Source organism: Amblyomma mixtum, chromosome 10 (assembly GCF_055824585.1).
Source record: "Amblyomma mixtum isolate Tamu chromosome 10, ASM5582458v1, whole genome shotgun sequence".
Classification (NCBI taxonomy): Eukaryota; Metazoa; Arthropoda; class Arachnida; order Ixodida; family Ixodidae; genus Amblyomma; species Amblyomma mixtum.
The window spans coordinates 161980313-162005009 of NC_143021.1; the positions used below are offsets into that span (position 1 = coordinate 161980313).

At 46.8% G+C, this 24697-nt stretch overlaps 1 protein-coding gene across 1 annotated transcript in view; it reads left to right on the forward strand.

The window, feature by feature from the left end:
- The window catches only part of LOC149327549 (uncharacterized), a 46514-nt gene that overhangs the window by 16842 nt on the left and 4975 nt on the right, over positions 1-24697 (forward strand). The window contains exons 2-3 of the mRNA XM_089564912.1: positions 17429-17558; positions 22683-22828. Coding sequence (XP_089421038.1) covers positions 17429-17558; positions 22683-22828 — 276 coding nt within the window. The remainder of the gene's footprint in view (positions 1-17428; positions 17559-22682; positions 22829-24697) is intronic.

The window sequence follows — 24697 nt, forward strand, 5'->3', positions numbered from 1 at the left end:
GGATGGATGGATGGATGGATGGATGGATGGATGGATGGATGGATGGATGGATGGATGGATGGATGGATGGATGGATGGATGGATGGATGGATGGATGGATGGATGGATGGATGGATGGATGGATGGATGGATGGATGGATGGATGGATGGATGGATGGATGGATGGATGGATGGATGGATGGATGGATGGATGGATGGATGGATGGATGGATGGATGGATGGATGGATGGATGGATGGATGGATGGATGGATGGATGGATGGATGGATGGATGGATGGATGGATGGATGGATGGATGGATGGATGGATGGATGGATGGATGGATGGATGGATGGATGGATGGATGGATGGATGGATGGATGGATGGATGGATGGATGGATGGATGGATGGATGGATGGATGGATGGATGGATGGATGGATGGATGGATGGATGGATGGATGGATGGATGGATGGATGGATGGATGGATGGATGGATGGATGGATGGATGGATGGATGGATGGATGGATGGATGGATGGATGGATGGATGGATGGATGGATGGATGGATGGATGGATGGATGGATGGATGGATGGATGGATGGATGGATGGATGGATGGATGGATGGATGGATGGATGGATGGATGGATGGATGGATGGATGGATGGATGGATGGATGGATGGATGGATGGATGGATGGATGGATGGATGGATGGATGGATGATGGATGGATGGATGGATGGATGGATGGATGGATGGATGGATGGATGGATGGATGGATGGATGGATGGATGGATGGATGGATGGATGGATGGATGGATGGATGGATGGATGGATGGATGGATGGATGGATGGATGGATGGATGGATGGATGGATGGATGGATGGATGGATGGATGGATGGATGGATGGATGGATGGATGGATGGATGGATGGATGGATGGATGGATGGATGGATGGATGGATGGATGGATGGATGGATGGATGGATGGATGGATGGATGGATGGATGGATGGATGGATGGATGGATGGATGGATGGATGGATGGATGGATGGATGGATGGATGATGGATGGATGGATGGATGGATGGATGGATGGATGGATGGATGGATGGATGGATGGATGGATGGATGGATGGATGGATGGATGGATGGATGGATGGATGGATGGATGGATGGATGGATGGATGGATGGATGGATGGATGGATGGATGGATGGATGGATGGATGGATGGATGGATGGATGGATGGATGGATGGATGGATGGATGGATGGATGGATGGATGGATGGATGGATGGATGGATGGATGGATGGATGGATGGATGGATGGATGGATGGATGGATGGATGGATGGATGGATGGATGGATGGATGGATGGATGGATGGATGGATGGATGGATGGATGGATGGATGGATGGATGGATGGATGGATGGATGGATGGATGGATGGATGGATGGATGGATGGATGGATGGATGGATGGATGGATGGATGGATGGATGGATGGATGGATGGATGGATGGATGGATGGATGGATGGATGGATGGATGGATGGATGGATGGATGGATGGATGGATGGATGGATGGATGGATGGATGGATGGATGGATGGATGGATGGATGGATGGATGGATGGATGGATGGATGGATGGATGGATGGATGGATGGATGGATGGATGGATGGATGGATGGATGGATGGATGGATGGATGGATGGATGGATGGATGGATGGATGGATGGATGGATGGATGGATGGATGGATGGATGGATGGATGGATGGATGGATGGATGGATGGATGGATGGATGGATGGATGGATGGATGGATGGATGGATGGATGGATGGATGGATGGATGGATGGATGGATGGATGGATGGATGGATGGATGGATGGATGGATGGATGGATGGATGGATGGATGGATGGATGGATGGATGGATGGATGGATGGATGGATGGATGGATGGATGGATGGATGGATGGATGGATGGATGGATGGATGGATGGATGGATGGATGGATGGATGGATGGATGGATGGATGGATGGATGGATGGATGGATGGATGGATGGATGGATGGATGGATGGATGGATGGATGGATGGATGGATGGATGGATGGATGGATGGATGGATGGATGGATGGATGGATGGATGGATGGATGGATGGATGGATGGATGGATGGATGGATGGATGGATGGATGGATGGATGGATGGATGGATGGATGGATGGATGGATGGATGGATGGATGGATGGATGGATGGATGGATGGATGGATGGATGGATGGATGGATGGATGGATGGATGGATGGATGGATGGATGGATGGATGGATGGATGGATGGATGGATGGATGGATGGATGGATGGATGGATGGATGGATGGATGGATGGATGGATGGATGGATGGATGGATGGATGGATGGATGGATGGATGGATGGATGGATGGATGGATGGATGGATGGATGGATGGATGGATGGATGGATGGATGGATGGATGGATGGATGGATGGATGGATGGATGGATGGATGGATGGATGGATGGATGGATGGATGGATGGATGGATGGATGGATGGATGGATGGATGGATGGATGGATGGATGGATGGATGGATGGATGGATGGATGGATGGATGGATGGATGGATGGATGGATGGATGGATGGATGGATGGATGGATGGATGGATGGATGGATGGATGGATGGATGGATGGATGGATGGATGGATGGATGGATGGATGGATGGATGGATGGATGGATGGATGGATGGATGGATGGATGGATGGATGGATGGATGGATGGATGGATGGATGGATGGATGGATGGATGGATGGATGGATGGATGGATGGATGGATGGATGGATGGATGGATGGATGGATGGATGGATGGATGGATGGATGGATGGATGGATGGATGGATGGATGGATGGATGGATGGATGGATGGATGGATGGATGGATGGATGGATGGATGGATGGATGGATGGATGGATGGATGGATGGATGGATGGATGGATGGATGGATGGATGGATGGATGGATGGATGGATGGATGGATGGATGGATGGATGGATGGATGGATGGATGGATGGATGGATGGATGGATGGATGGATGGATGGATGGATGGATGGATGGATGGATGGATGGATGGATGGATGGATGGATGGATGGATGGATGGATGGATGGATGGATGGATGGATGGATGGATGGATGGATGGATGGATGGATGGATGGATGGATGGATGGATGGATGGATGGATGGATGGATGGATGGATGGATGGATGGATGGATGGATGGATGGATGGATGGATGGATGGATGGATGGATGGATGGATGGATGGATGGATGGATGGATGGATGGATGGATGGATGGATGGATGGATGGATGGATGGATGGATGGATGGATGGATGGATGGATGGATGGATGGATGGATGGATGGATGGATGGATGGATGGATGGATGGATGGATGGATGGATGGATGGATGGATGGATGGATGGATGGATGGATGGATGGATGGATGGATGGATGGATGGATGGATGGATGGATGGATGGATGGATGGATGGATGGATGGATGGATGGATGGATGGATGGATGGATGGATGGATGGATGGATGGATGGATGGATGGATGGATGGATGGATGGATGGATGGATGGATGGATGGATGGATGGATGGATGGATGGATGGATGGATGGATGGATGGATGGATGGATGGATGGATGGATGGATGGATGGATGGATGGATGGATGGATGGATGGATGGATGGATGGATGGATGGATGGATGGATGGATGGATGGATGGATGGATGGATGGATGGATGGATGGATGGATGGATGGATGGATGGATGGATGGATGGATGGATGGATGGATGGATGGATGGATGGATGGATGGATGGATGGATGGATGGATGGATGGATGGATGGATGGATGGATGGATGGATGGATGGATGGATGGATGGATGGATGGATGGATGGATGGATGGATGGATGGATGGATGGATGGATGGATGGATGGATGGATGGATGGATGGATGGATGGATGGATGGATGGATGGATGGATGGATGGATGGATGGATGGATGGATGGATGGATGGATGGATGGATGGATGGATGGATGGATGGATGGATGGATGGATGGATGGATGGATGGATGGATGGATGGATGGATGGATGGATGGATGGATGGATGGATGGATGGATGGATGGATGGATGGATGGATGGATGGATGGATGGATGGATGGATGGATGGATGGATGGATGGATGGATGGATGGATGGATGGATGGATGGATGGATGGATGGATGGATGGATGGATGGATGGATGGATGGATGGATGGATGGATGGATGGATGGATGGATGGATGGATGGATGGATGGATGGATGGATGGATGGATGGATGGATGGATGGATGGATGGATGGATGGATGGATGGATGGATGGATGGATGGATGGATGGATGGATGGATGGATGGATGGATGGATGGATGGATGGATGGATGGATGGATGGATGGATGGATGGATGGATGGATGGATGGATGGATGGATGGATGGATGGATGGATGGATGGATGGATGGATGGATGGATGGATGGATGGATGGATGGATGGATGGATGGATGGATGGATGGATGGATGGATGGATGGATGGATGGATGGATGGATGGATGGATGGATGGATGGATGGATGGATGGATGGATGGATGGATGGATGGATGGATGGATGGATGGATGGATGGATGGATGGATGGATGGATGGATGGATGGATGGATGGATGGATGGATGGATGGATGGATGGATGGATGGATGGATGGATGGATGGATGGATGGATGGATGGATGGATGGATGGATGGATGGATGGATGGATGGATGGATGGATGGATGGATGGATGGATGGATGGATGGATGGATGGATGGATGGATGGATGGATGGATGGATGGATGGATGGATGGATGGATGGATGGATGGATGGATGGATGGATGGATGGATGGATGGATGGATGGATGGATGGATGGATGGATGGATGGATGGATGGATGGATGGATGGATGGATGGATGGATGGATGGATGGATGGATGGATGGATGGATGGATGGATGGATGGATGGATGGATGGATGGATGGATGGATGGATGGATGGATGGATGGATGGATGGATGGATGGATGGATGGATGGATGGATGGATGGATGGATGGATGGATGGATGGATGGATGGATGGATGGATGGATGGATGGATGGATGGATGGATGGATGGATGGATGGATGGATGGATGGATGGATGGATGGATGGATGGATGGATGGATGGATGGATGGATGGATGGATGGATGGATGGATGGATGGATGGATGGATGGATGGATGGATGGATGGATGGATGGATGGATGGATGGATGGATGGATGGATGGATGGATGGATGGATGGATGGATGGATGGATGGATGGATGGATGGATGGATGGATGGATGGATGGATGGATGGATGGATGGATGGATGGATGGATGGATGGATGGATGGATGGATGGATGGATGGATGGATGGATGGATGGATGGATGGATGGATGGATGGATGGATGGATGGATGGATGGATGGATGGATGGATGGATGGATGGATGGATGGATGGATGGATGGATGGATGGATGGATGGATGGATGGATGGATGGATGGATGGATGGATGGATGGATGGATGGATGGATGGATGGATGGATGGATGGATGGATGGATGGATGGATGGATGGATGGATGGATGGATGGATGGATGGATGGATGGATGGATGGATGGATGGATGGATGGATGGATGGATGGATGGATGGATGGATGGATGGATGGATGGATGGATGGATGGATGGATGGATGGATGGATGGATGGATGGATGGATGGATGGATGGATGGATGGATGGATGGATGGATGGATGGATGGATGGATGGATGGATGGATGGATGGATGGATGGATGGATGGATGGATGGATGGATGGATGGATGGATGGATGGATGGATGGATGGATGGATGGATGGATGGATGGATGGATGGATGGATGGATGGATGGATGGATGGATGGATGGATGGATGGATGGATGGATGGATGGATGGATGGATGGATGGATGGATGGATGGATGGATGGATGGATGGATGGATGGATGGATGGATGGATGGATGGATGGATGGATGGATGGATGGATGGATGGATGGATGGATGGATGGATGGATGGATGGATGGATGGATGGATGGATGGATGGATGGATGGATGGATGGATGGATGGATGGATGGATGGATGGATGGATGGATGGATGGATGGATGGATGGATGGATGGATGGATGGATGGATGGATGGATGGATGGATGGATGGATGGATGGATGGATGGATGGATGGATGGATGGATGGATGGATGGATGGATGGATGGATGGATGGATGGATGGATGGATGGATGGATGGATGGATGGATGGATGGATGGATGGATGGATGGATGGATGGATGGATGGATGGATGGATGGATGGATGGATGGATGGATGGATGGATGGATGGATGGATGGATGGATGGATGGATGGATGGATGGATGGATGGATGGATGGATGGATGGATGGATGGATGGATGGATGGATGGATGGATGGATGGATGGATGGATGGATGGATGGATAGGAGCGCCCCCTTTGAAACAGGGTGGTGGCAATTTCCCCCATGCTCAGCTTTTCTTTCTTTATTTTTTCAACTGTGTTGTCAATCTGCCGTCGTGAGAGTGCCTTCTGGCGGAAAAAGTCCGACCCATGGTTGCGATATGAGAGTATATGCGACTTAGGCAATGCATTGTCATTACTCCTGTTTCAAACGGTTTGCATAGTTCGCATGCACTTTTACTTTGACAAAAAATTCATCTTAATATCAGTCTCGCTCTCCCTCTCTCATCGATGCGTCTTCTTGGAGCTTGAAAGGCTGCCAAGCGCATGCCGTTACCCTGCAACCAACGATGCAACGAGAGCGATGATGTGAAAAACGCGGGGGAGGGGGCTGGTGGGGGTCAAGGCTGTGAGTAACGTTGTCGGACTGAGGGGAGGCGGTCAATGGCACTTTTCTTCTTTCAGCTGTTCTAGTCGGAGATGTGTCAGAGATATTATAAGTCTTCAAATCCAACCAGACAGGCAAATCTGTCAAAATGTTTAGTTTGTAGTGTTGTAGCTTCAGAAGTATGTGGAAAAGTAGTGTTTGGGCGTATCTCTCGCCTTTCTTTATTTTGTTCTGATGCGACAGGAATTCGTATTTTTGTTTAATACTGGCGTAAACCTCCGTTTGAAGGTTCTGAACCTAAGCTGCCTATAAGCTATGATTTTTTCAGTGCGCTCTACAAACGCGCTCTACGTTTCAAGCGAGAGCTTATCAACTATTGGAACGACTGCAGGCTAAAGCCTGAGGGTAGCGAGAGCAGGTCTGACCGAGTCTGCGCCTCAAAATTTTGTAGGACGACAGAGCTAAAGCTTTCACGCTTGGTTCAAGTGCCGACATATTGACTGCGCTGCTCCTACGCATCATATTTTTACGGCCGCCGCGGTGGCTGAGTGGTTATGGCGCTCGGCTGGTGGCACGAAAGACGCGATCTCGGCCGCGGTGGTCGGATTTCTATGGAGGCGAAACTCTAGAAGCCCGTGTACTGTGCGATGTCAGTGCACGTTAAAGAACCCCAGGAGTCGCTTTGGGACGTTATACGTCCATATACCACAAATCATAAATACGGTAGCGCAAGATCCTAATCAAGTGGTCTTTATCTTCCGCGGGCTTTATTGAAATGCTGGAAATAAGGACCACGTAGGAGATACGTTGCTACAAAAAACTGGACCACTTGTTTAGTAATTCCTTATGTGTAATTCCTCTAGGAGGAGGCAAGCCGAATTCTTGGCACCTTAAATTTGGCTGAAAAAAAAATGATGTCAATAAAGATGAGCTGCAAATCAAGATCAATGATTTATACAGGCAGAGCATAAGGGTGCGTCAAAAAATATTATGCAGAAGAACAAAGCAACGTGCAACAGTCTCGGAAGGGAACAGCAATTCGCAATTGGTAGCGAGTTGCTGGAAGTGGTAAGGGAATATGTCTACTTAGGGTACTTAGGGGAGGTAGCTACCGCTGGTCCGGATCATGAGAGGGAAATAATTAGAACAATAACAATTCAGGAGGTTCTCTCGGATTATGAATGGCAGTTTACTAATATCCCTAAAGAAAAAAATATACAACATTGGTATCTTGCCGGCACTCACCTATGGGGCAGAAACGCGGAGGCTAACAAAGAGGGTTCCGCTTAAGCTAAGGGCAACGCAGCGAGATATGGAAAGAAAATTCATAAGTGTAACATAAAGAGGCTGGAAGCGGGCAGAGTGGTTGAGGGAACCAACACAGGCTAATGACACCCTAGTCGTAATCAAGAAGAACAAATGGGTTTGGGCAAGCAATGTAGTGCGAAGGCAAGAAAATCGTTGGCCCTTGAGAAGGCAAACGTGGCAGGGGACGGCAGAAAGTTATGTGGGCGGATGAGACTAAGAAGTTTGCGGGGGTACTGTGGCCGCAACTGGCAAAGGACAGGGTTAATTGGAGAGACATGGGAGAGGCCGTTTCCCTGTAGTGGGCGTAGTCAGGCTGATGATGACATGTCTCAAAAGAAGTGTAGCGGCATTCCTTTGAAGAAAAAATTCTTTTTTCTACAAATTTCATTCTCGAATTTGTAAGAAATCGCCTTAAAATGGGGATAATAAGAAAATAATTGTTCAGTATCCATTCCTGGCTGAAAAGGTTTGCCTCAGCATATATTGATGATGATGATTCAGGTATTGAGGTGCCCTGCCTTGTCCCAAAAGATAAACCGTGAATGACGCCATTTTGGTTCAAACTAGAGGCGCTGATCAAGAGAAACGTTCAAGATTTCGGGCTGTTTAAAAGAAAATCTGAAGTCTATACTTTGAGACCGAACTTTTTTGCAGTCTTGTCTGAAATCTTTTTATAGCATTGTTTGCGTTAAAGCTGATAACTGCCCTTGCACTGTTTCTTTAATTTAATTGAAAATTTTTCACTTTCTGCAAAAATCGCCACATTGGTGACCAGAAAATTCTATGTGGGCAACGACGCTCGGAAGAACAAAACAGCTAAATGGGCAACCCATTTATTCAGTTTCACATACCAAAAAATGGAAAAAAGCACTTTTTGTTGTTGGCAAGAAATCATTTTTTTTTCTAAGAAGTCGCATTGTTGCGGTGACTGGGCACCGACCCTGCTCACAACGCGCTCGGTTGCCTCCAATGCCGCCAAGTGAAAGGCTGTCCTTCAATGCAATTGGGTTTGCAGACAACGTCTGTTAATTCACTCGTAACCAGATGAGTATGATCTAATCAGGCTGATGCCTCAGTCAAGCTAAAGTTAAACAATAGATGCTTATCTATGCAACACGTTCGGACTGGCTTTTAAATCCTGTGTTTAAGTCTATACTATAGTGAATAACACAGCATTCCATGACACCCAAATTTATTTTTTTTAAATAATTTAAATGGTGAAATAGCTCCACCGGGCCGCCTTCTCACAGTATCTTCTATGCTGATGACAGCTGCTAAAGCTATTAGTGAGACCATAAATAAAAACTGTGTTTCACACAAACGTAGTAGATGCTATCGCCACACTGATGTGACTCCTTGTTAACAGTGATTGCTCGCCAACAACAAAACATACTTTTCTAATTTTTTGGTAAGCTGTGTTTCATTCAATCGTGCAGATACTAGCGTGCGCCACGCCAATACAACTCCTTTTTTTAAAAATGATTTCTTGCCAACTAGAAAATGTACTTTCGGAATTTTTTAGTGTGAGACTAAATGAATGTGCTGATAATTTGGCTTTTTTTGTTTTGTCCCTTGCCACACATCGCGTTTTCTGGCCCTCGATGTGCCTGTTTTCGGAGAAATTGAGATATTTTATATGAAATTAAAAAAGCAAAGCAAAGGCAGTTATCAGCTTTAACGAAAGCAATGCTATAAAAAAGTTTGCGACAATATTGCAAAAAGTTCTGTCCCAAAATTTATATTCGAAATTTACCGTTTAAAATGCGGAATCTCGAAGTTTTTTTTTGTGTTAAGCGTTTCGATTGTGAACCAATATGGCGTCATCTGAGGTTTAACTTTTGGGGAATGACATGGCATCTCAATACCCGATTACGAAGACAAACTTTTTCAGCAATGAATGGTTCCTCAACAATAAGGCGATTTCTTAAACTTTGTAACATGACATTTGAAATATTTTTTTCTTTCAAACAAGGGCTCTAGGTTACTATTGGGACTTGCGATAAATTATATCAATTTTTGCAGGCAAATCTAAAATGCCGACAATTTTTCGCGCCTCTTTTGCCTGGAATGACTTGTCTACAATTTAAGAAACGCACGTGACAATTAAGTACAGATTAAAAATTCTGCATTTATTAATCGCAGCTCGTGACTAATTACACGGAATTTAAAGAATGAGCACCACACGACGAGAGGCCATATGTCGTTGGTCTCACTTTTTGTATATCATTCTATATCCTGGGTCGGTCAAATGTTTAGGGGAATCCCCCAAGGTGGAGTAGATCTGTAATAAGGGAGTAATTACTCATTGACATCCACCCAAGCGCAGCCATACGGCTGCAAAGGAAAGCTATACAACTTTCTCAGAAACTTCGCAGATAAAGAAAAATTCGTCCTGGTCCGGGGTTCGAAACCGGGACCACCGCTTCAACGGAGCAGTCGCGCTACCAATTGAGCTTACCGGGACGGCAAGCTTATGGCAGGGCGAGAGCGAATTGATCAATAACTCGAACTGGGAACAGTATTGGTCACATGTTAAGGGGAATCCCCGAAGGTGGAGTAGATCTGTAATAAGGGAGTAATTACTCATTGGCATCCAACCAAGCGCAGCCATAGAGCTACAAAGGAAAGCTATACAGCTTTCTCAGAATGGATGTCAATGAATAATTACTCGCTTATTATATATCGTTGGTTCATTGTTATATCTAGACTCTTTGTATATGATTGGTTCTAGTTACGTAAAACACCGTGCACAGAAGCGCGAACACTTGCAAAAATCTGGTGGACGAAGACCGAGTCGCTGAAGCTCACTCGTGGAAAAAGAAAGCACGTAATAATAATCGTCACGATCAAGGAAAGGTCACAGGAAGTGCGTCAGTCAGGTTGGACGCCCAAGCACGTCGCGAGAGGACGAACTAAACAGTGGAGAGGTGCGGAATAATTTCAGCAGCATTTTTTCACGTGCACTGACAACGCAAAGCACACGGGCACCATTTGCATTCCGCTTCCACCAAGATGTAGCCGCCGAGGCCGGTAGTCGCTCCCGCGACCTTGCGATCAGCGATCAAACACCATGACCACTCAGCCGCTCCGGCGAGTCAAGAACGAGCGTTGCAGCAACCCTACCATCAGCAAGGATAAGGCAAATAATTAGCTCTCTTTTCTGCCCCTCGATACCGGTCTCTCGAGAAGCACTGCGTGTGCATAATAACAGTGACGCCTGCGCGCTGTCAATGCCAAACGCGCAGCGAGGTGCTCTTTTCCCCGCCGGTTGCTTTCCTCCTTATCATTCACCATCTAGAAGATTTTGCTTACGAAATCACAGCGCTGAACCGTTTAAGGTGAGCCGCATTTCTCACTGCACGCAGATAAGTAGTGGCTGGATAGCGCACTGCAACGGACTGAGAATATGCTGTCCAGAGGTGCCGTTGCAGTTCTGCTGCTCGCAGCATACCTAACTGGTAAGCCTTTTTTGCTAAATCGCCTGCTAGCAATTGATGCGAGCTGCTCCAAATACAGGACTTTAGGCTGAGATTGGGAGCAGCATTTAGTAAATCTTCATTTAGCTACATAACACATTTACCGCGTGCTCATAGAAAATTCCATCGCGGAAAGCACATAAAAAATTTCGTACAGGCCACCAAAAGAGCCCGAGAAACACAGCCCAAAACCAAGCCATTCACCCACGAGAGAAAACGATGAATGTTTATGGCGCAACACACTTTGGCCAAAGAACGCAATGGCGCGAGGTGTTTCTTTTTTGCGCGAGCATCTTTTAAGCATTTCACCCCAGAGAAGCCGTTCAACAGGAGGAAGAGAGAAAGCTTGTACGTATTTTACCACCGCTGTGTACCCGCGGGAAGTGGATATCGACCCTGCACCTCTAACATGGGAGGCGGGTGCTCAAACTGCTAGGCGCCCCGCCGTGGTGGTTCAGTGGTTACGGCGCTCGGCTGCTGGCCCAAAAGACGCGGACTCGATCCCGGCCGCGGCGGCCGAATTTCGATGAAGGCGAAATTCTTGAGGCCCGTGTGCTGTGCGATGTCAGTGCCCGTTAAAGAACCCCTGGTGGTCGAAATTTCCACAGCCCTTCACTACGGCGGCCCTCATAGCCTGAGTTGCTTTGGGGCGTTAAACCCCATAAACTAAACCAAACTGCTAGGCCGCCGCTGCGGTCACAACGTTGCAGATGATATGCTCTCTGAGCCATATGTGAGGAGTTTTCTTAAAACTCGGCGTTTGGTTGTAGTCTTTTTTTTTAATTGTGGGAAAACAAGCTACTAGAAAAGGTATCCCTGTTCATATCTATTCTATTGCTCGCTTTCGATATCGCGGCGGCTGGGATGGACCTCAGTGATATATCTAGCCCGTCGCTACGTCGCTGAAATCAGCCGTTAGTTTGACATAATAAATATGGTTCTGTTCAGTTAAGAACGGTAATCGTGGTCCCATGACATTTTTTTTAATGAAGCTTTTATGTATGATGGGAAAATCCGTCAGGTTTCCAACAAGCTTTAGTTTCTTTTTTATTTTAAATCGTATATCCCACGAGGTGGAAAACGTCGCTGTTGCCATTTCGCAAAATCGCTACAGTTTGGACCCCGCAGAGAGTAGAGTAATTTTTGTAGAACCACATTATTTTTTCCGTAGATGTAGGCAAACTTCACTGTTGGAAGCAGTTTAAAAATATTTTTGGTTCCTATAATTTCCCCGAAAAAAAATCGCAAACCATATTAAAAAAGTAAGGTGTTCTGAGAACCTCAATGTTTAGGACAATAATGGGAAAAGAAGGAGTGAGAACTTGAGACAAATTTCTTCTCACTGGTGACGTGTCCTTTTTTCTATTTTTCTATTTTCGAAGAAAGCGTGTAGTTCTAGACCATTGAGTTCAGATTATTTTAATCACGCGTTGAAATCATCTCGAATACGAACAAATTAAAGAAAAGCGAGCTTTGACCTAGATTTAAAAGCAACACCCTCTTCGATTTTTTTTAATCTCCCTAAAAGACCTTTAGTACCTGGTAAATCAAAATCATGGAAAAAGTGTCGCATTATAATGGTTTAAATTTAAAAATTAAATGCAGACCGTATTTTGTTTAATTACCTTTACTATATCATCATCTTGACTACGCCCACTGCAGGGCCAAGGCTTCTCCAATATTTCTCCAATAACCCTGTCTAACGCCAGTCGCCGCCACCCTATCCACGCAAATTTTTTAATCCCTCCGCCCACCTAATTTTCTGCTGCCCCCTAATTCGACTTAGAACTGACCTCATGTGGTTGCGTTTTAGCTATCACAATGACGAAGTGCCACAAAATATCTTGGATGCATGTTTTTCATTTGTAAGCTTTTTATAATAGGTCAGAACAGAAATACGTTTGCTTCTTCGGGTGGCTCCTAAACGTCTGTCTAATGAGTGTCAGAATTTCCCCGTAATTCAAAAGTGTTTCAGAGCCATTTGGCCTGAAGCCACATTTTAAAAACGATTACTTCAAACACTCAAAGCGTTTAGATTAACAACAGTTCCTTTATTTAAACGCGCGTGAGATGGTATAGCTCATTTTGGGCTTCTGGTACTTCAAAATGCGCCAGAAAAACCCCTCTATTCCCCCAAAAAAAAAGATTCTATACATATGACGACAAGCTATAATGCCGCCTGCGTCCTGAGGAAATGCAAGCTTACCGAAATCGTGTTATTCTCTCCACAAAGCAACAAAAAAATAAGTTTTTTAGTGTGCACAAAAACCTAATCGAAACATGGAAGTCGAAAGAGATGGTTAAATAGATGACACTTCGTTGCTATTAAAACAGCTTTTAAGGAAGGTCGCCGATAGAATTACTCTCCACAAGTACACCATATCTGTTCAAGCCGGATTTACGAATTAAGGAAGGCAGGGCTATAAATAGAAGATACAGTTTAGCATTTTTGATTGTCTAGTACTAAACTGTTGGGTTTCCAAATGCAGTCAAAGCTTGCAATTGGCAAAAAAAAAAGAGATCGTTTTTCACGTGCGTTTTCACCTCAGAAAACTGGACGCGGAGATTCGCCACTATTGCTGACTAAATTTGTGACAAGCCGGCACGTGAGTGCCTTACTCCGTCGAAACCGGGTTGCCGCAGTGATCTCTAATTTTGATTATCGGAATGTGCAGATTCTTATGGCATGCCCATACCATATGGTACAAGTTAGCCACTTCACCACAGACAGCTATATACGGATCGTACAAATTTGGAAACATATAGCTCAGTTTGACACGACTTATTTAAATACTTGATAGTAATTTCCTTAGGAGGAGCCCTTTCTCCGAGTTTAGATTTTTTGTCCTGTCCGGCGCATATTTTTCTTTTTAATCTCAAATGTCGGAGTATTCCCCTATATCTTAATAACGGTTCGGGGTCATTACGCTCCTCCGAACATTGGGGTATCTGGGATAATGGCGCGCGGGAAGAGGCCCTTTCCAACGACCGTGGAGAGGCCCGGGATTCGTGTGACTATGAACTTAAAGTGTTTGTCTTCTCTAGTTTTGAGAATTCTTCTTGCGTGTTTACCAATCCTTCCTCGCCAGCTGCGTTCCCCCAGTATTTCGCTATTAGGACTACCGAACAGGCTGGACAGCATATAGGGTGTCAAGCACGCGCTGTATGATGACGACTTTACAAATCCATGGGAGATATTAGAACTTTTAATAAAATTATTGAACGCCTTCGCGCCGGAAGAGGTACCACCAGCTTCAAAAAGATCATTTCATGGCAAAGGCCTTTCCAACATCCTTTCAATCAGCCCTGTCCTATGCCAGCGAAGTTCTCCCTGTCCCCGCAAGCTTCCTCGTCTCAGTCCCTCATCTGACTGTTCTCAAGCGTTCTGCTATGCTTGCCTTCACTTGGAATCCAGTCCGTTACCTGTAAAGATCATCGATTATCTTGCTTTCGCACTGCATGCCATGCCTACGCCTTCTTTTTCTTCACTACCTCGACTCGCGTTATTCTCCTCTCGGTGTCACTGGTTTCAGGCATTTTAACTGCTATTGCATAGCTTACTGCGTAGTTTCCCAGTTTAATTTCGGTCCCCTGCCTCAGCCTCCAGGTCTGTGCTTGCAAGTTGCATACTGGCTTGCCACTCTTACTATGCACTTTTTTCTGGAGGGATACTGGTAAAGTGTTATTCTTGACCTGAGAGTATCTGTTCAGTGCACTGCATCCCATTGTTATTCTCCTAGTTATTTCGCGTATTATCCGGGTACGTGGTCACTTCTTGCCTTCTCGCAATACGTCAAAGCCTATCGTAAACGTTTGTTTCTTTCGTAGACTGTTGAATATTTGCTTCCTTCCCGTTATTTTTAGCTCCACTTTTCTCACATTAGTGTTTAGGTTCTGATTCAAGCGATTCCTCTCCTGGGTTAATGATAATGCCATTGTCAGTAACAAAAAAAAATACTCAAAATCTGTCAGTTCGTCTAGCTGACGCGTGCTGTACAGCTTTGGAGTCTTCCTTCTCACTTTTCCTGACTGATACCCTGTCGCTTTTCCTGAGGAGGTCTATGCTCGTTGCGCCATCCCAAAATATATATTATCCAGCACCTTTATTTATGCCTTTTTCGGCAAAGCGCTCATGAATGCTCGTGTTTCCAGTGAACCCAGTGGATTTTCATTTTATGCTAAAGCTATGTACAGGGGCTGGTTTCATATTGCATGTCGCTCTGCAACCTGATTTCTGTAAAGTATTTAGCCTACCGTCGAGGGCCTTGTTTGAAAGCCTGCCTGTTCCCTCTCCAATTTCATTAGCGATTACCTATGCGAGGACTTTGTAGGAAACGAACAGAAAGTTCTGCAATTCAGCAATTCCTTGACAGTCCTTTCTTGTGTGTGTGGGGAAATACATGCTATAGCTATTCCCATGGTTCTAGAAGAGAAAAACCAGCAAGAATTATGGACGAGACGTTGTGCTGCTTTCACGAAATACATCAGAAGCATTTTTTTTAATGTAGCCTGAAAGTTATGTTTTAATACCATGCCGTTTTCCTTTAGCATAAGCAAAATAAAAAAAGGAAGTCTGGATGACAAATACCAATGTGCCAGCGAACGCATTTCATTTAATCTTGAGAGCATTATGGGACTGCACTGCCATACAACAAAGTTATAAACTGAACTTAATCTCATCAAATCACTCATCAATGACGCTCAAACAGTTTCTCACCCGGGTCACCATGTGCGGCATCAGATGGCGGTAGTTGAGAGCTCGTTGCTTTGGCGCTGATCTCCGCGCTGTTCACAGGCTCATATACGAGCACATGGAGCCGCACGCACAGGTACCGTATAGAATTTATTTAATATATAAGTGTCGCTTCAGAGGACAGTCGGGTAGCTAACCATACCTGTTTAGGACACCTCAAACATTAGCCCCAAATGGCACGCACAAACAGACTCACAATGACAGAATTACATCCGAAGACACGTATATTCTCTAGGCTTATATGAACGTTGCTTAAAAGCATGCGCATGCCGATTACGTATGAGGGTCCATAGCGCACAAAATTGAAAGGACACAACACAAGCGCTAAACTTCCACTGAACGATCTTTATTTGGCGCGGACAACCCTACAAAGATCACGTAATGTACAGGTATAGATGACTAACAACGATTATCTTGTCAAGTACATGACGTGTCAGGAATGAGAAAAAACACAATGCAAGCCACTAATCATCACGTTTCACACTATCGCCCACTGCCTTGAATCTAAGAAAGCTAAGTCCTTTTTTGATAATGACACCGAAGGATCACTAACGCAATTTTCCAATCCCTCTCTTTCCATCGCCCCAGCTTCAATTATCTCCCTCGTTATTTGATCATTATTTTTTCCTACCACTGAACACTCCTCGAACTTAGGCGCGCACTTATGACTACGGCAGTGACGAGCCAAATACGTAGCCGTTTCGCTTTTCTTGTTCCTTTTTATTTAACATTTCATCTCATTAACGCTCAACTTTATGCACAGCATTCCCTGGCTCTTTCTCACTAAAGTCAATCTGCGAAGATGGACATCTTGCACTTCAGTCAAAACAGAATGGAAATCCTCTACCCGCTGTGCTTATGCGCGTTGCTTTGTCATTGATGCTGTGCACAGGGGGATGCTGGGCCCAGCTCAAGGACGGCTGCAAAGTGGAGACGCTGCGGGCGTGCGGCGACGACTACGTGCCCTACGGCAACCGGCCCCATCTGCCCGCCTCGGGGAAAGAGTTCGAGGACGAATGCAAGTGCGTATACCGTGTAGTATCCATACATTGCGTCTCCTTCACTCAAGGGGAATCTTGATGGCCGCATAGCGCAGTCGCCACTGTTGAGTAAGGATTCGAAATGACCAGAGCGAAAACAGACGGAGACAACTGAAGAAACACAGACGACAGGACGGGCGCTGACTAACAACTCAGTCAGCGCCCGTCCTGACGTTTGTGTTTCTTCTGTTGTCTCCGTCTGTTTTCGCGCTGGTCATTTCGAATCATGTCCCACCAACTCGCCCAATCAGCAATTTTGATTGAGTAAGGAGTGGTTCTGTAGTGTACTGAAAAACTTGTCGCCACGCGGAAGGAACTAAGCTACGAACCGTGTCTTGCTTGCCATGCAGCTAAAGCCCGCACAAAGAGTTGAATATTGTCCAAACGCTTTATTTCAGGTGTTTTTTTTTTTACAATGGTCATCATCAATATCATCAGCCTTGTTACGTCCACTGGCGGACAAAGGCTTCGCCCATATAGTAGTGATAATTAGCTCGGTACTGTGCCACTTGAGGCCACCATTTCCCAGAAAATTTCTTAGCTCATCTTTCCCCCGGCTTTTTGCCGCCCCTTGTTACGCTTGCCCTATCTAGGAATTCACTCTCTTATCTGAAATCACCTTCGGTGACCTTGCATTTTTATTGCACGCCCTGCCGAGGCCCATTTCTTCTTCCTGATTTCGACTAGAATGTCACTTACGCGCCTCTTTTTCCCATACCTTTTTTCCTTTCCTTATCGCTTCATATATCATTTTCCTTCCCACAGCCCGCTGCGCACCCTCCAATTTAGGCTCATCCCGTTTCGTTGGACCCTTTGTTTCTCAGTTAACCTCCTTGCCTTTCCCCTTCTTCCTCCTCCTTTTTTTCTGTTCCACTGGTTAATAGTGGTGAGATACAGCAGCTATATGCTTTCCTCTTGAGGGATACTGGTAAACAGCTATTAACTATCTGAGGAGGGTGCTTACCAAATACTCCCCACCCAATTCTTATCATACTCGTAATTTAAATGTCGCAGTCTCGAGGTCGTGGTTCTTCAATGTTATTTTTTACTGACGTTTAAACGTGAATTTGATGTTAATTCTTCTCCTTAATGAACATCTGCTATTATCTATTACAAAATAACGGCGAGTTGTGCCTGACAAAATAACAGCGGCGCAACCACTACAGCACAAGAAAAGGACGCCACATGCGCACACTACCAACTCTTTATTATAAGGAAAGGAGTCGTGTTTATAATACACAGATCAAGCGTGTGACGCTGCTCTTTATCACTCTGAAAAGAGACAGTGACAGGATAACTGCATGAAAGGAAACAGCACACGTGTAATCGCATAACCCATCTTGTCCCCTGCCAAAGAGAGGAATAAAGAATTTTTCTTAGCATAAGCAGTGTCGAGCATTCGTAGCAGAGCCTTTCATACATATGAAGCAAAAGCGGTCAAAACCTTAAAAAAGAACGAAAAGAACAAAAACAAACAATCCCCTCCCCCCTCACACAGACTCACAGAAACAACAAACACCCATTAATCCGGAGCAATAGCGCAACCAAGACAAGGGACCAAGAACGAGTAGACACACACAGCGCTAGCTTCCAACAACTTTATTAGAACCAGGTCCCTTGTCGTGGTTGCACTGTTGCTCCAAAGTAGAACCAACAAGCCCGAATTTCAACGTTGTTAACCCATTATTTAGTGCGCAAAACGCTAGACACCAAACAAATCTCGAACGGTGCATGTCTTTATAAAAAACTTTCAAGGCAGGAAATTTCTTTTCTTCGAAGGGCGACAGAGGTGTCACTAATACAGTGCGCCCCTTCTTTTTAATCAAAAAGGCCTCAAGTATCTCACGTGCCACCTGATCCCGACTCCGGACTAGGATCCTAATAGTGCTAAGACCTTGCTCACGCTTGCATCCTTAGAGTCGGGCGGCAAATTCGACCCCACTCCAACTTTTAGCGATCTCTCATGCCCCCGTGCCCTGTAATTGATGCAACGACCCGGGGAAAAAAAATATAGGTAAGGTGGAAAGTTAACGGCGCAAGTGTCTTCGTGGAGAGGGGCTAATGGGAGTAATACGGCTTCATTTGCCCACGTGGATTACTTCGAACGTCGGTTGTAGAGAGGACCGGACAGTTCCTTGAGGGAGCACCTCGTAGGTCACCGCGCTGAGGCGGCTTAACACCTGGTATGGACCAAAGTAATGGCGAAGAAGCTTCTCAGAGCGATATCGCACACGGATCAGGCTCCACACCCAGGCTTGGTCACTGGGTGTGTAAATCACCTCCCTGCGGCGGAGGTTGTAACGCTCGGCGTCGCGTTGTTGTTGGCGCCGGATTCGTTGTCGAGGAACTTGGCGAGCGGCTTCGGCGTCACGAACAAATTGGTCAGCCGCCACGACAGAAGAGGGAAAAGGATCCGGAAGAAGCATGGCGTCCAGCATGGTCAAGGCTTCGCGACCGGGCACCAAATGGAATGGAGTGAAGCGTGTCGTTTCGTGTAGCGCAGTGTAGCGCAGTGTTGTACGCGAACGTGATGTAAGGCAGTATATGGTCCCAGTTCCCATGGTCATCTTCGACATGCATCGAAATCATATCGGCAATTGTCTTGTTAAGCCACTCAGTCAGTCCGTTGGTTTGAGGACGGCAAGCTGTTTTTCGATGGCTGGGGCCACCAGCGCTGGTGCCACTGAGTCGAAGTACCTCGCTCGTAAGTGACGACGTAAACGCGGTTCCCCTGTCGGTTAATACGACTGTAGAGGCTCCGTGACGAAGCACAATGTTCTGAATGTAGGAATGTGCAACTTCGGCTGCGGTACCACGGGGAAGGGCCTCGTTCACACAGTAGCGGCTAAGATGGCCAGTGGCAACAGCAATATACCGGTTAGTCATGGAAGAGGCCGGAAATGGGCCGAGTAAGTCCATGCCGACCTGTTGAGATGGGAGGCGCGGGGGATCGATAGGCTGCAGGAGCCCGGCTGGGTTAGTCGCCGGCGTCTTACGGCGCTGACACCCACGACAGGTCCGTACGTAGCGGTGGACAACCGCAGCAAGTCTGCGCCAGCAGTACTTGTGGCGTATCCGCGCCAACGTGCGGGAAAACCCGAGGTGGTCCGAAGGAAGGTCGTAGTGGCACGCACGCAGACATTCTTCACGAAGCGTTATAGGTAGTGCAAGCAGACAGACAGTGTCCGTTGGGCCGTAATTCTTTTTGTAGAGGGCACCATCGCGCAAGCAAAATGATACAGTCCGCGATTGAAGAGTCGAGGCGGATATGGAGCGGTTCCTTCGACGTACTCGATGAGGGGCAGCAGTTCAGAGTAGGTCCTCTGTTGGCGGACAAGGGTGAACGTGGTGACAGCACAGAGGAAAGCGGAATAATCGTAGGACTCGTCCGTGGGGCAGGGAATAGTAGCTCGGGATAGACATGAAGTAGTTCGAGGCATATTAAATGAATAAGAAAATCAGCCTCTCCCGCACCACTACTGTATCGCGGATGTAAACCGATCAAAATAAACGAATTGGCCCGTAGGCAACTGTAATTTTGCCACGTGAAGGTGGAAAGAAGTCAATGAGGGAAAGCTACTATAGCGGCCCACAGCCGGGGAAGCGGGCCCGGGGAGACTCCCCTGATCTCCCCTGGCAAGTAGCGGAAGGGATGGGCAAATGGATGGGATGAATGGTTGTAAGGAAATGGGTTGGGATAAGGGATGGGAATGGGGACAACGAGATTTTTGTTCAGATCCTTCAATTGTCTCGACTCCATTTCTGGCCTGCCTGGCCAGAGCAGGGAGAGCATCGAGATTGCCCAATGGTGCGGCCCCGCTCACGCGATGCCCGACCACCCAGCATACGCAACGGGCTCCGACCGTCGGAGACAGGAGGACCTAGCACGGGGTCAGCCGCTACTTGGGGCCCCTCCACGACAGGGTTTGTTTCCAACCTGCCAGCTACCAACCGACGAGTGTTTTTCACGGTTTTTCAGACTCCGGAAGTATGTGTGATGTGATCCAGCCAGTAGAGGCCCTAGGACGTCAGCCTATCGGCCCACCGGCCCTCGGCACCATGCCCTAACACCTTCGGGGCGACCCATCTGTGCTTCCAACCAACCAACCATAAACTTATTTTATCCCCTAGCTTGCTCGTCTCCTCCTGAGGAGGGAGTGTTCAAGGCCGGGCGACAGGGCCACAAACCAAGAACGGGGCTTAGGGTGAGTTGACCGGGCCTACTCCGCCGTTACTCCACAACATCGCCGGAGTCACCTGTACGCTTCGAGATCGTACTTCGCCCCCATTTCTTGGCGTCCCGCAAAGGCCATGACAGCCCTGCGGCCGGCCGTGAGGCCGTGAGGACAACAGGCGATGCCCAGGGGCTCGTGGACGGTTGTATGACGTCGTCCTGGAACATTTGTGTAACTTGGCGGCGGATGGCGTTCCGTTCTTTTGAAGACATCCTATAAGGGTGCTGACACAGCGGTCTTTGGTCGTCAGCAACGATAATTCGGTGCTTGGTAAGCGGTCGTCCGTCGCACCTTGGAAGTTGATGCAAAATAGTCGCGGTAGGAATAGATGAGGTTTTCTACGCAGCGTTTCTGACTGGCCAAGAGGTGCGGGTTTACGTCGGTCGGAATGGCTGTAGCCGTCGCCTCGTCGAGGTCTGACGTGGTGGACAAAGAGCACTGCCTGGTACACACTCCAAGCTCGTCAAAATAAGCGACAACCTCCGTCTTCATTAAATGTTGCGGTTCATGGGTAAAGTTGGTGACTAAGATGTCGGTGCGACCGTTGGCGAGTTCTATTAGGCCTCGAGCTACACAAACTTGCCGAGCGAGTAGCAGCGACATGTTCGCTTCAGCGATGCCAAGAGTGCCGGTGCTGTCATTACACTCGACTGTGACGACCATGCTGGCTCGCGGAGGGACCGTTATGTGGTCGTCACATAGGCGCAACATTACTCTGCTGGGCTCGACGTTGGTGACAACGGCTCGCTGGGCGGAAAAAGATACAATGAGTATGCTTTCTGGCTGTTGTTGTTGTTGTTGCTGCTGCAGCAGCTGCTGTTGCTTCTGCTAGAATTTTTCTTAATTATTTCGTCTTAATTTTCTCTTTCAGGAAGCAGAAACAACAGATCGCCTGCACGCTGCAGTTCATCTATGACTGCATGGACGGTCTGTCGAGGACTGCTGGAGTGCTGGCCGTGAGATCAATGCAGGGGATCGTCGACGACATTTGCACAGTCGGTTCAGAGCCGAACAAAGGTACGCGTGATAAAGCAGATTTGCGCCCACAATGCGTTAGGCTTGCCGTCACCTCGCACTTAGATTTCCGGAGTTCAGTTCGCTGTCAGTTTCCTGCACCTGCCCCCGAGGAATGGGCCGATGCAAGTGAGAGAAATTGATGTTTAGTGGACATCTTTGCTGTGGCGAATACCAAGGCACGGGAACTGCTCAGATGATTGCTGATAATGAACGCGCGCTGGTCTTACTCATCACCTAAGAAGTCGTTTTAGGCATTCGAGAAGGCCTGAACTTCTGGAATGCGCATTGTTTTATATACTGCAGCGACGTAAATGTGAAATAAAGTTATCACAAATATCTCGCGCCTTTTCGGCACAAATACCAAGTATTAAGAGAGCAAGCTGTTTCTAGTGTTGAAGCTTCGCTCGGTATAAAGTGCTATGTGAACGCAGCAGGCAGTACTCTATACAGACTCAGGGCTTAGCTGTATTTACTTTCAAACCATTTCTGTTAACAATTAGCTTGCGCGCTGAATAAATTTAACAAAAATGTATAATCTTTGGCAGCAGGTGAACCGGTGAAGGGGAGGCGGGGGGTAGTTCGGTAGCCGTTTAACAATAATAATAATAATAAATAATAATAATAATAAATAATAATTTACCCATGACGTACACGTGGCAGGGTCGGACCCCAGACGAAAAGCTTCATTTCAGAAGCTTGAGTGTGTCTGCGGCCCTAGAAACAAAAAAAAAACATGGAGGAGGGAGAAATAAAACAGAACAAGAAGGCGGTACAGAGGAAGCGCGATCACACACACAACTGAAAACATAACAAATCCACCGCTGAATCGTATGTTTCAATGTCTCTACAAAGGATCTCAAATCATGCGCAAAGAAAACTGTCGAAGCAGTAAGACACAAAATACAGAAAAAGATCTGTACATAGGTCTGCACATAGGAAATGCTAATCACTGCGAACAAAGTAAAAAATAAAATCATTAAGAGAAAGAGTTTAAATGTTACTTTGATCAATTATTCACCTCTCGCCGGCAGCCTTCCCATCCATGTATTTGGCATTTATTTATTTATTTATTTATTTATTTATTTATTTATTTATTTATTTATTTATTTATTTATTTATTTATTTATTTATTTATTTATTTATTTATTTATTTATTTCATTACTATCAGGGCCGTTCAGGCGTTACAGATAGGAGTGGCAAGTATATCTACACAAAAACAAATACAATAAGGAGAGTTAATTAACACAGGTGTTGAATAAGCGCAGATTTGAAAGCTTCTGGTTCAGAGATGGAGACGATGCAGGCGGCCAGGCGGTTCCAGTCTGAGCTGGTCTTGGGCAGGAAAGAATAAAAGTACTGGTTAGTTCTGCAGCTTGGAACATTCACTTTGAGTCGGTGATCAATACGAGATGACACATAACTTGGAGCAGTGAAAAGACTTTGTTTTAGCGATTGATTTGTGTAATATATTTTGTGGAAAGTGAAAAGTCTAGAAAGATGACGCCGCAGTGAAAGATCTGGAAGGTCTGGAGTTCTCTTCATTAGTGTGACGCTAGATGAACGTGAGTAGTTAGGATAAAACGGGCCGAACGATTCTGAGCTGATTCTAAAGTACTAATCAGTGACTTGATGTTAGGGTCGTAGCCGAGGCCGCCGGCGAGCCGTTTACGCAGACTGAGCGCTCTTAAACGGCTGTCGTACTAAAACGCAAAAAAGGGCATCGTTAAAATGTATCTACCGATCGAGCGAGCTTGTTGGAATATGATCCGTGTTCGTTATAGGGAAGCCAGAAATACTCTTCTAAAAGCTGGTGTAGGGAAAAGATTGCATCAGAGGTTGTTTTGACAAGGTGCCATTAACCTCAAGAT